General features: G+C 38.5%; 1 protein-coding gene across 1 annotated transcript; it reads left to right on the top strand.

Annotated features, from left to right (window-relative positions):
* The first annotated feature begins 4215 nt into the window (after positions 1 to 4215).
* On the top strand, positions 4216 to 11302 carry LOC134314947 (histone-lysine N-methyltransferase PRDM9-like). The gene is made up of 7 exons (XM_062995782.1): positions 4216 to 4230; positions 4395 to 4496; positions 4658 to 4929; positions 7390 to 7457; positions 8255 to 8460; positions 9575 to 10042; positions 11102 to 11302. The coding sequence occupies exons 2-7, from the start codon at positions 4415 to 4417 to the stop codon at positions 11212 to 11214; spliced, it is 1209 nt and encodes a 402-aa protein (XP_062851852.1). The 5' UTR covers positions 4216 to 4230; positions 4395 to 4414; the 3' UTR covers positions 11215 to 11302.
* Positions 11303 to 11958: the final 656 nt, after the last annotated feature.

Below are 11958 nucleotides of genomic sequence, written 5' to 3'. Positions count from 1 at the left end.
CTCTCGGCTGCACTACTGCAACTCCTTCCTGGCAGGTGCTCCCATGTCCACTATTAAACCCTTACAATTTATCCAAAATGCAGCTGCTCGCCTGGTTTCAACCAACCTAAAGGGTTCCACTACACCCCACTGCTGCGTTCTCTTCACTGGCTTTCTGTAGCTGCACACATTCAGTTTAAAACACTGATGCTCGCCTACAAAGCCAAAAATAAACCAACCCCAAGCTACCTTACAGAACTTATCACACCCCGCTCTGTGTGTTTTATATTCAATAGCACGTTGCATGGTAATGACAAAGCCCCAAACTGAGATGAGTGTTCCTCTAACTATAATTTGGCGTCTCTAGACGTGGGGTGGCGCATTGCTGGAAAAAGACGAACCCATGAGAATGAATGCAGTACATAAATGGGTGTAACTTGTCAGAAAGAAGGCACACAGTGTTCAACTGTCAGAAACGTTTGTTGACGTACAAGGGGTCCCATGGAATGCCAGCTAAACAACCCCCATACCATTATGAAGCCCTCATCACCAGCTGCTACAGTCCACTGATGTACCACTTTTCTGGCACTTCAGTGTATACTGCAGCTTGAAACTCAATAGGTGGCGGTCATGCACAGTACTGTAGTTTGACCGCCATTATTCACGGAGGACGAAGAAGCAGCAGCAGTGGTATAGCTGTTTGTGTTGAGTGATGGTGTAACTTATAGATAAAATATTACTGTATTTATTAAACATTTGGAGCTGATGGAGCTACAATAACAGGTCTTTTTGTAAGAATTTGAAGTGCTATCTTCGTGCTGCTTTTAAAGACAGACGGTAAGTTTAACTGAATGTGCTAGCTTAGCTGCTCTAATAACAATACAAATGTATACTCCCTATATAGTGCACTAGGTAGTGGAATCGATAATGATTTATACTCCCTACATAGTGCACCAGGTAGTGGATTAGATAATAATTTAAAGTTCCTACATAGTGCACTAAAGAGTGTATTAGATAATAAATTTACAGGCACTACATAGTGCACTAGATAGTGTATTAGATAATGAATTTACAGGCACTACATTGTGCAACAGTTTGTGGAAGGCCCTGTCTTGTTCCAGCATGACTGTGCCCATGTGCACAAAGTGAGGTCCATAAATACAGGGGTCATTCTATAATTTGGGGTACATTTCACATCACCAAAAAAGTACAAAAACAATGTTCTCTCTCAATAGAACAATCAGTGGTTCACGTTAATATATTCCTTTAGTGTAATATATCCACTATTTGCAAAGCTTAAACATTATTTTTTTTATTTTAAAGGGACATTATATGTAGACTACTAGGTAACTTAGTTGACAGGTAACATAGTTGACAATTTCCTTATTTTGACCCATAACTGGCTGACCACATGTCATTTCTTGAACAGAATAATGTCTAATTTGAACATACCTTTGAATTAAAATTATAAAAAAAATTGTAACCATAACAATGTATGTAACATAGTTGACGGTCAATTAATATACTCATTGACAATGTTCTATTATAGATAAAATATTTAAAAAAATAAGAGGACATTCACCACAGTTTGTTCAATATGCCCTCTACAGAGAAAAATGATATCATGTAATGCTGGTCACATAGTTTTAGAACAAACTATTTTTGAGTTGCTGAGTGGAGTTCTGTTAGTAACATAGTTGACAGAACTTTTGCAGACATTAATAAATAAAGATGTTTAAATTATTTAAAAGATAAACTCAATTAAAAAAATATTATTTTTCTTTAGTATTTAAACTTTTGAAACAAATAAAAAATAGATGTTGTTGCCCTTAATGATTTTATTCATTATTTTGAAACCAAGGCACCCTCAACTTGAAAAACGGACACAGCAAAACTGTTCATTTAGGAAGATCGTGACAAATTTGAAGCTAAATGAAGCATAGGATGCACATAATGTTTTTGTGATATTACAACATTAATAGGTAAAATATGAAATTTTTAAAGAAAATAGTTAGAATACATATAATTATTATCATTGGACATGGAATGTACCCCAAATTATAGAATGACTCACAGTTTCACTGTTGGTTAAAGACTTGAGGTGGACTGTGTTAAGTAACAATAGTTTTCTGAAGCTATCTGAGAGCTCAAAGGTCAAGCACATTCAGCCATAGTTTCTGACCTAGCCCTACATGGACTTAGACATATCCAGATTTGCTGATTCTTTTTACAATATTATGCATGGTGTATTGTAATTTTTGTATTGTTTTATTGAGAAATTTTAACCAGTTGACAATAATCTCATGAAGTTTGGTACAAAGTGGTGAGCCATGAGCCATCATTGCTTGCACAGACTGATCCTTTGATGGATTCTTCTTTTATAATCAACCCTAAATAGGATAAACTGTGGTTAAACAGTCAATGAATTAATGAATGAATTAAAATGTGGAAAAAATTGGAAATCTATTCTATTTTAGTCCATTAAATACAGATTAAAGAGAATAAATCACAGAGTTTTATTTTGCGAAAATTGTGTTATTATTATTATTGTTATTATTTTAATAGTAGTATTAGTGTTATTAGTGTTATGTTTTGTTTCAAATTGTGTGGCTAATTTTAAACTTCTATTTGTTGTCTGTAATATCCTGACAGTTTTTTATTTACACATACATTTATGGAATTCATTATTATTAAAAGCGACTAACAATTGCAATGCAATCAATTGCTTAGAGGACCAACTTTAGTAACTAGGTGATAGTGAGAATTAAACCAGGGACTTTCTGATTACTAGTTCAGTACCTTGACAACTGAGGTACCCGGTGCCCCTAAAATGTTATAACCCCACCAGGATGCAACATCATAAGTCTTAGTTCAACAAGCTCGTGGTCAGGTATCCACGTGCATTTGTCCATATTCTGATTTTTACACATACACTAAAAGTGCATTTAACATATATTTTTATCCACAGCGATAGAAGTAAGAGGGCTTGCTCAAGAGCCCAACAGTGGCAACCTGACAGATGTGGGGCTTGAGCCGGCAATCTTCCAATTACTAGTTCAGTAGTTTAACTGCTAAACCATCATGAATGTTTAATTTTGCAATTATTAACAAATGTATTTTCTGATATTTTAGATCTTTCTGGCGTGTTTTAATGGAATCAGCTGAAAGCAAACAATCTGGTGTAGAAAATCCTGATTCTCCAAACTCTCAGGTGAAGGTTGTAATGATTTTTATGTTTCGTGAAATGACATTTCAACTATCAGTTCGATTTTGCAAATACAAATTTGTTTATTGTAATAAAATAACGTACAACATGCACTATTTGAGTTAGTGCTGAATTAGTTCTGGTAGCTTGTCCACTCTGTACCATTGGCTGGCTGCATGCCTACACAGACATGACTGGCTATATCTTGTGTAAAGTGTAAAGGCCAAAGCCCTGTGAAGGTTTGGCACTTGGTTTAGGTTATCCAATCCTCAGACATAGCCTATCATTTATGTATAGATGCCCAATCTTGGGGTCTGGTCCCAACATCAGGTCTATTACACTAGCCCAACTACTAAGCTCCTAAGCACTTATTAAAGGTCTAGTACATACAGTATATAGGTATATAGGTTTGATGGATTTGGTAAAACTGTCTATTATTTGGTAAAATCAGGTCTATTACACTAGCCCAACTCCACTAAGCTCCGGGTTCAAATGTCAGCAGTGGTGAGCTAGCGTAAGATGTGGGGTCCAGACCCCAAGGTTGAGAACTGTTTTTGAACCATATTTTGAGCACTAACAGGGATTAAACCCTGAGCTGGCTGTGAATTCTTATACTTGCTCATTTTTTTTCTTATACTTTTGCGTAGTTCATGTAGATGTTTTGATATAGTGCGAATTAGATATCATATTTTTTAAATATTCAAAGATGAAACAACATAAAACAACAGCAGTACCAGTCAACCAAACAACACCAAGCCAGCTAACAGTTATATATTCCAACTGACTTCTAGGTAGCTACCTAGAAATGTGTGAAGTGTGTAAAATATACCATGATGTAGACTATTAGTTTTAAATAATGCTCTTCGCTAATCAAGTATTGTTGTTCTTTGGCCATTAGCTTTGCATGGATGTGAAGACAGAAACCTGTACAACTTTAGATGGTGGGACTTGTTTTGGGGGAGACGTTTCCCTTGTGGATGAACAGAATGGAGAAATCCTGATAAAAACGATAAAAGAGGAAGAACCTGATGCTGAAAATGACCTCTGTAAGACAAAATAATGCATAAGATGATGTTAATCTAATACTAGGTTTAACTAGTGACTGGTATTCCAGAAGAGTTCTAGAAGAGTCACGTGTGCTAATTTTTAATACATGTTTTTTTCCTGATATGACTGTGTATATTGGTCTGTATTTATATTGGACCTTCAGATGGAGGAACAACACTCTCGATGCAACACATCACCCATGTGGACCAGCAGGATGAAGGATTTTTCAAGGATCCAGATAAAGAGGAAGATGAAGATTACCTCTGTAAGATGGCATGGTGCATTAGAATTTTGCCTCACGTTGTACAAACTTTAATTCCATAAACGTTTAGACAGTAATAAAAACAGTGACTTGGACATGGTTATAATAAAATTCCATGTTTCTATCAAGAAATGATGATTTTCTTTATTATCATTTTCTTTCAGACTGTGAGGAGTGCAAATCATTCTTCACCAACAAGTGTGAGGTCCATGGTCCAGCTCTCTTCATCTCTGATACCCCTGTTCCTGTGGGGGCTGCTGACCGAGCCAGACAAACCCTCCCACCTGGTTTGGAGATATGGGAGTCCAGTATTACTGATGCAGGTTTGGGAGTGTTCAATAATGGGGAGACAGTTCCAGTCGGGGTGCACTTTGGACCCTACGAGGGAGAAGTTGTAGACAGAGAGGAAGCCATGAGCAGTGGATATTCTTGGGTGGTGAGATTTTTTTTTTTATTGTCTTAAATTGGGCAGTTGTAGTCTAGTGGGTAAGGTACTGGACTAGTAACTAAGAGGTCACTGGTTCAAGCCCAACCACTGTCAGGTTGTCACTGTTGGACCCTTGAGCAAGGCCATTAACCCTCAACTGCTTAGACAACATACTGTCAGAGTATAGTAAGTCGCTTTGGATAAAAGTGTCTGCTAAATGCCGAAAATGTAAATGTCTTTACCTTTGGGATAAATTGGAATGTTGATCACTGGACTGGTTTTCTGGATCCAACAAATGCTCATATGAATGAATGGGCATGCATTTTCACAGACATTTCAACAACATCTGGACAACCTTTGCAGAATCTTGAAAAGATGTTCAGGTTGCATATATTATAATTAGGGCCCTTCTAAATTAATGAGAAAATGTGCTTAATTTCACAGACTTTGTTAAATCACAGATTTTACAGTGCCACATTTTACGTCAGTCATTTAAGTACACTCATAAATTAAATGATAGAATAAATGGAAGCTACAATACACAGCACAGCCTACCTTAATAATTGAATACAAACCTAGAACATCCAGCGACAGACAAAAATTCTCATCCATGTTTCGATCCCCCCCGTTTTCAAAACTCAGCTACCCGAGTCGTGTTTTTAGCTGCTTTAGACTTTAACATCTTGGACATTTTGACTAAGCGATTGCTAACTGAATTGCCGTAGGATTGCTAGGACCACCTCATGGTGCAAATTAACCAGCAAACATAAGGCACTTGAATGCTACGCGAATGAAAAAATGTTAAATCGCTAAATACAAGCCTTAAAGTTTGAATTTCACTGCAAATTCATAGTTTTTAAATGGAATGTCCAACAAGATCATGTTTAGGTGTCCAAATACTTTTGATCATATAGTGTATGCCTAAATAACACACTTTACACTTCTTTCACTCTCTTTAATACGTAGGTAAATCATTAACAAACACCTGAAGTTCTCAAGCTGAATTTTTTTTCTACTCAAAATACCTTATGTACTCACATGCCCGGGTAGCCACTTTTACAAATGCCACACCATACCTCACCCCATAAAGGCTGCGGTTTGGGACGCAGCAGGAGATTCCTAATGAGTATATGCATTGTAAACATGGGGTGGCACAGTGGATAAATGGGTAGCACTGTCGCCTCACAGCAAGAAGTCCCTGGGTTCTTTCTGTGTGGATTTTGCATGTTTCCCTGTGTCCTTTGGGAGCTACGGTTTCGTCACACGTACAGTGGTGTTCAAAAAAATAGCAGTCCAACACCATTGACCTGATAAATCACTGTTTTTAGTAGAAATGCTATTTCTACATAGCAAATAATTTACTTGAAAGTGTAGTAGAGTAATGAAAACAAAACAAACCCAACAATTAGAACATGCATGCCGCTCATTCTGAGTAATCGAAGCATTGATTGAAAGGGGCTTGTTCAAAATAATAGCAGTGTGAATTTCAATTGGTGAAGTCATTCATTCTGCAGAAGAACGTGTGTCAATTTTGGCCCTTATTTAAGGTAGGAGGGTGGCAAAGACAGTAAAGCATGGTGGTACAAAATGATGATATGGGGATGTTTCTCATACCATGGTGTTACGCCTAGTTATCACATACGAGGGATCATGGATCAATTTAAATATATCAGAATACTTGAGCAGATCATGTTGCCCTATGTCGAAGAAGAAATGTGCTTAAAATGGGTGTTTCAACATGACAATGACCCAAAACATCTTGGTTACAGACAAACAAGATTGAGGTAATAGAGTGACCAGCCCAATCCCATAGAGAACTTGTGGGCTGATATCTGAAATGCGTTCTTTTGAGGCAAAACTCAAAATTGCAGAAGAACTGTGGAATGTAGTCTAATCATCCTGGACTGGAATACCTGTTCAGAGGTGCCAGAAGTTGGTCGACTCCATGCAACACAGATCTCAGAAACAATTGTTATGCCACTAAATATTCGTTCAGTAATTTTAACTAAAGTGAAACCTCAAACATTTTTAGTTTATAGATACATTTTTTGAGAAAAATGCTGGCACTGCTATTATTTTGAACAGCCTAATATTCATTTTTCTTAATTTTCTGTAAAGGATGAACACAAACTGGCTACATTTTGTTAATGTTTTGATTTAGAATTGAAAGTGTAGTATTTTCAGTGCATTTGCATTCATGGAAATAAAAGTTATTATAATGATTTTGTGCTTTATTCACTTTTTTTAAATCACTGCTATTTTTTTGAACACTACTGTAAGTGAATTGGAGATACCCGTCAAGAATCAATTGTATCCTGTAACTACCTGTTCTGTCATGAATGTAACCAAAGTGTAAAACATGACGTTAAAATCCTAAAAAACAATAAACATTGTAAACATGTCTGTTTAGTAGAGCAGTATTTCTTTTGTATATCAGTCGGATAATTGGTTGAGTACTTTTTTGTACAGATCTACAAGAGCAAGCAGTGTGAGGAATACATAGATGCCACGAGGGAGACGCATTCCAACTGGATGAGGTGAGGAATACATTGTGTATATCTGCCAGCCCTTATTCATTAAAGCTGCATAAAAACGATCAAAATTTGGCTGCACAGAACGGCAAATACACACTATGCATCTGATTTACAAGCAAGCACTGATTTAGGTGTACTTATAAATCAGCTGTACGTGTGTAAGACACCCCTGTTCCAGTTGTTTGTTTATTAGGATTTTTTTTTTAATGTTTGTTTTTTTTACTTTTTTCTCCCTATTAGCTCGTCCAATTGCCCGATTGCGTCATGCTTCCTCTCCACCAATGCCGATCTCTGCTCTGATTGAGGAGAATGAAGCTAACCCACGCCCCCTCCGACACGTGGGCAGCAGCCGTATGCATCTTATCACCTAGACTTTGACAAGTGCAGTGCAGCTCAGCACTGTAGTATATGGAGAGACACACCCTGAGAGCACTCTTTTCTCATGCAGGGACAGTGGTAGCCTAGTGGATAGAGCTTTGGGCTATCATTTAAAAGGTTGAGAGTTCAAATTCCCAGCTCTGTCATGCAGCCACTGTTGGTCCCTCGAGCAAGGCCCTTAACCCTTTCAGCTCGAAGTGCGCAGCACAATGGCTGACCCTGTGCCCTGACTGAATGTAAAGAAAGAATTTCATTATACTATACAAGTGGATATGTGTATATATAACAAATAAAAACATTTTATTCTTTTCTATTCTATACTATGATCAGACAGGTAGTTACAGGATGTACATGATTCATCGGTAGGTGCCATCTCAAACTCTTGCATTTTTCTTTATCAGGCTCTTTGATTTTTGTTTCAGGTATGTGAATTGTGCTCGTAATAATGAAGAGCATAATCTGGTAGTGCTTCAGTATCAAGGGAGGATTTTCTACCGTTGCTGTCGACCCATTACACCAGCACAGGAACTTTTGGTGTGGTATGAAGAGAGACACTCTAAAGATCTCAGCACTACGTTTCACTGTCTGTGGAACAAAAAGTCTTCAGCAGAAGGTAATGTCCAATCATTGTGATTTTGTTATGCTTAAAATATGAACGTTTCTTTGTTCAGTACGTCTTATTTAAGTTCTGTAAGCTCACTTCTGACTCCCCAGGGTGATGCAAAGCACATTTGAAACTCTAGGTTATATACATACATACTTACACCGATCAGCCATAACATTAAAACCACCTCCTTGTTTCTACACTCACTGTCCATTTTATCAGCTCCACTTACCATATAGAAGCACTTTGTAGTTCTACAATTACTGACTGTAGTCCATCTGTTTCTCTGCATACATTTTAGCCTGCTTTCACCCTGTTCTTCTTCCCAGTGAAAACAAGACCTTACTAGGACCACCACAGACCACCACTTATTTTGCCTGATGTACCTTCCTTAAAAGTGGTTTTGATTTATCTAGCAGTAGGGATGTAACGATACACTCTACCCACGATGTGATGCGATTCACGATACTGGGTTCACGATACAATTTTTTCCAGATTTTTTTAAACAAAATGAAATTGAAAACAAATTATGACAAACTTTTCTCTTCTTATTTCTCTTTAAAATACTGTATTTGTGCTTATCTTTTATTTATCTAAATAATGACTGTCCTTTTAATTTTGAGGTAGGTACAAACTACTGTATAAAAAATAGTGCTGCACATTTCCCTTTTTGTGTAAAAAAAAAAAACTTAAATTGGCTGGGAAATAGCGCCAGTGCCCTCTGCTGTTTAATGTGAATATCGATTCATTTTCCATGTTAACCGATTTGAATCGTTACACATGTGGATTGATTTTTAACTGTCTTGTGGTGCATCGTTACATCCGTATTATCCAGCAAACAAACTGCAGACTAGCACCTCTCCCCTCTTCTTTACACCTGCTAGTAGTGGATTCCCCCAGTACCAAGCTTTACCGCATATGGAGAGACACATTATGCCCCGTGTGTGTTCCGGCTATACAGCAGAGGTCGAATTTGCAGCCACCCTCAGACCCCTGCAGTACATCAGACTTCTACGCCTTCCAACAATTAATGTTTTTCTTTATTTTCTTTAAAAAAAACAAAAACAGTAACATTCATGTGTATAGTCTGTAGCAGCGTTGTTGGTATTTTTGTCCATTTGACATTTACTTTTTGCTGCAGAAACAAAGGGGTACTCCTGCTCCCTGTGTGTTTTCTCCTATACATCTCAACTTTACCTCCACAAACACATCAAGAGCCGCCACCATAACGAATATGTAAGACTTCTGAAATCAGGAGAGATTAAATATGAGAACCTGATGCCCACAAGTAGCTCCTGTGATCAGGACACGTTTTCTGCTTCTCTCAGCAACAACTCCTTTCCTCGACGAACCAAGAAAGAAATTCATCACTGCTCTCATTGCGGGAAGAGTTTTATTCAAAAAGGTACTCTCCAAGTCCATCAGCGCATTCATACAGGAGAGAAACCGTACCACTGCTCGACGTGTGGGAAGAGCTTTACGCAGAAGAATCACCTCGAGCGACACGAGCGCGTTCACACAGGAGAGAAGCCGTACGACTGCTCACAATGCGGCAAGAGCTTTACAGACACGGGTACTCTCCAACGACACCAGCAGGTTCACACAGGTAAGAAGCCGTACCACTGCTCACTGTGCGGAAAGAGTTTTGCGCGGCAGGACGGTTTCCAGTCACATCAGCGCGTTCACACCGGAGAGAAACCATATCGCTGCTCAGAGTGCGAACGCAGCTTTGGGAATTCAAGACTGTTTAGGATGCATAAGTGTAGTAAAAAGCTTTCAGCTTGTGAAACGTAAACAAATCAAGAAACCAAACCAGATACAAGAGGTGTACAAACATTTGATAGATAGATAGATAGATAGATAGATAGATAGATAGATAGATAGATAGATAGATAGATAGATAGGTAGATAGATAGATAGATAGATAGATAGATAGATAGATAGATAGATAGATAGATAGATAGATAGATACTTTATTAATCCCGAAGGAAATTGAGGCCTCAGTAGCAAGTTACATAAATCAAAGTCAAAAAGTAAGTAATAGTACACACTACAGTGATTTACATTATACAAAAAAGTATCTGTATAACCACAACACTTGGACAACACACAACAAAACAGGACCTGAGGGTACATATGGTACATGTGATACATATGAAGGTGTTATTTCAGTTAACACTGCAAGGCTAGTATGGATTATAAGTCACAGTTGTAAGATAGAAATAATAAAAATAATTTAAAGTGAATTATAAAGTATAGAGTATAAAGTGAAACCACAGTGCAATATAGGAAATGTAAGAAAAAGTACGAAAATGTGCAGATTTATGTACATAAGGTGCAGATGTGCTGTCAGTGCCTGTGCACATGAGTGCCCACAAATGTGAACACTCACGTGCTCACCCACATTCACATATTATTGTACATGTACAAGTGACACAATTCTGTTACATTCAGTCCTCAGTTCCTCCCCGTCCCCTCTGCGTAGAGTTAAAGAGCCTAATGGCTCTGGGAACAAAGGATTTCCTGAGTCTGTCTGTAGAGCAGCTCTGTGACAGTAGCCTGCCACTAAACACACTTCTCTGTTGCAGAAAAGTTGTGTACAGTGGATGGTTTTGATTGTCCATAATGGAAAGCACTTTGTTCAGAGTCCTTCTCTCTGTTACAGTTACAAGTGAGTCCAGCTCTATTCCGACCACTTTTCCAGCTTTCCTGACCAGTTTATCCAGCCGTGTTGCATCCCTCTTCTTAATGCTGCCTCCCCAGCACACCACACTATAAAAGAGAGTGCTAGCAACCACAGATTGATAAAACATCTGTAGGAGTGTCCTACCTATGCTGAAGGACCCCAGCCTTCTCAGGAAATAAAGCTGTCTTTGTGTCTTTTTGTATATATTGTCCGTGCTTTCAGACCAGTCCAATTTATCATCCAGCTGCAGTCCAAGGTACTTGTAGGTCCTTACTAACTCCACATTAGACTCCTCAATAGAGACCGGCTGCAAGGGATGCCCAGATCTACGAAAGTCCACCACCATCTCTTTAGTTTTCGATGAATTTAACTGTAGATGGTTCAACTGGCACCAAGCAACAAAGTCATCCACCAGGTTCCTATACTCCTCTTCCTGTCCATCCCGTACACACCCAATAATCACAGTGTCGTCAGAAAACTTTTGCATGTGGCAAGTCTCTGAGTTGTAATTAAAGTCCGATGTGTATAGTGTAAACACGAAGGGCGAAAGCACAGTCCCCTGTGGTGCTCCAGTGCTGCTAACCACAGTCTCTGAAGTACAATCCCTCAGTCTGACATACTGTGGTCGGCCAGTTAGGTAGTCCGTGATCCATGATACCAGGTATGGGTCCACTTGCATCCTGGTCAGTTTATCCCTTAGTAGGAGGGGCTGGATGGTGTTGAAGGCACTGGAGAAATCAAAAAACATGATTCTCACAGCACAGTTCCCCTTGTCCAGGTGGGAGTAAGCCCGATGAAGAAAGTAGAGGACAGCATCTTCTACACCCACCTTCTCC

Source organism: Trichomycterus rosablanca, chromosome 5 (genome assembly GCF_030014385.1).
Source record: "Trichomycterus rosablanca isolate fTriRos1 chromosome 5, fTriRos1.hap1, whole genome shotgun sequence".
NCBI classification, from domain to species: Eukaryota; Metazoa; Chordata; class Actinopteri; order Siluriformes; family Trichomycteridae; genus Trichomycterus; species Trichomycterus rosablanca.
The sequence above is the reverse complement of the archived record's forward strand: the minus strand, read 5'-3'. Positions and strand labels throughout refer to the sequence as shown.

Excerpts from the sequence above, each read along its gene's own strand:
- LOC134314947 (XM_062995782.1), top strand. The coding sequence starts at position 4,415 with ATGCAACACATCACCCATGTGGACCAGCAGGATGAAGGATTTTTCAAG. Across the intron at positions 4,497-4,657 it reads GGAAGATGAAGATTACCTCT|ACTGTGAGGAGTGCAAATCA; the intron begins GTAAGATGGCAT and ends ATTTTCTTTCAG. Across the intron at positions 7,458-8,254 it reads ACGCATTCCAACTGGATGAG|GTATGTGAATTGTGCTCGTA; the intron begins GTGAGGAATACA and ends TTTTTGTTTCAG.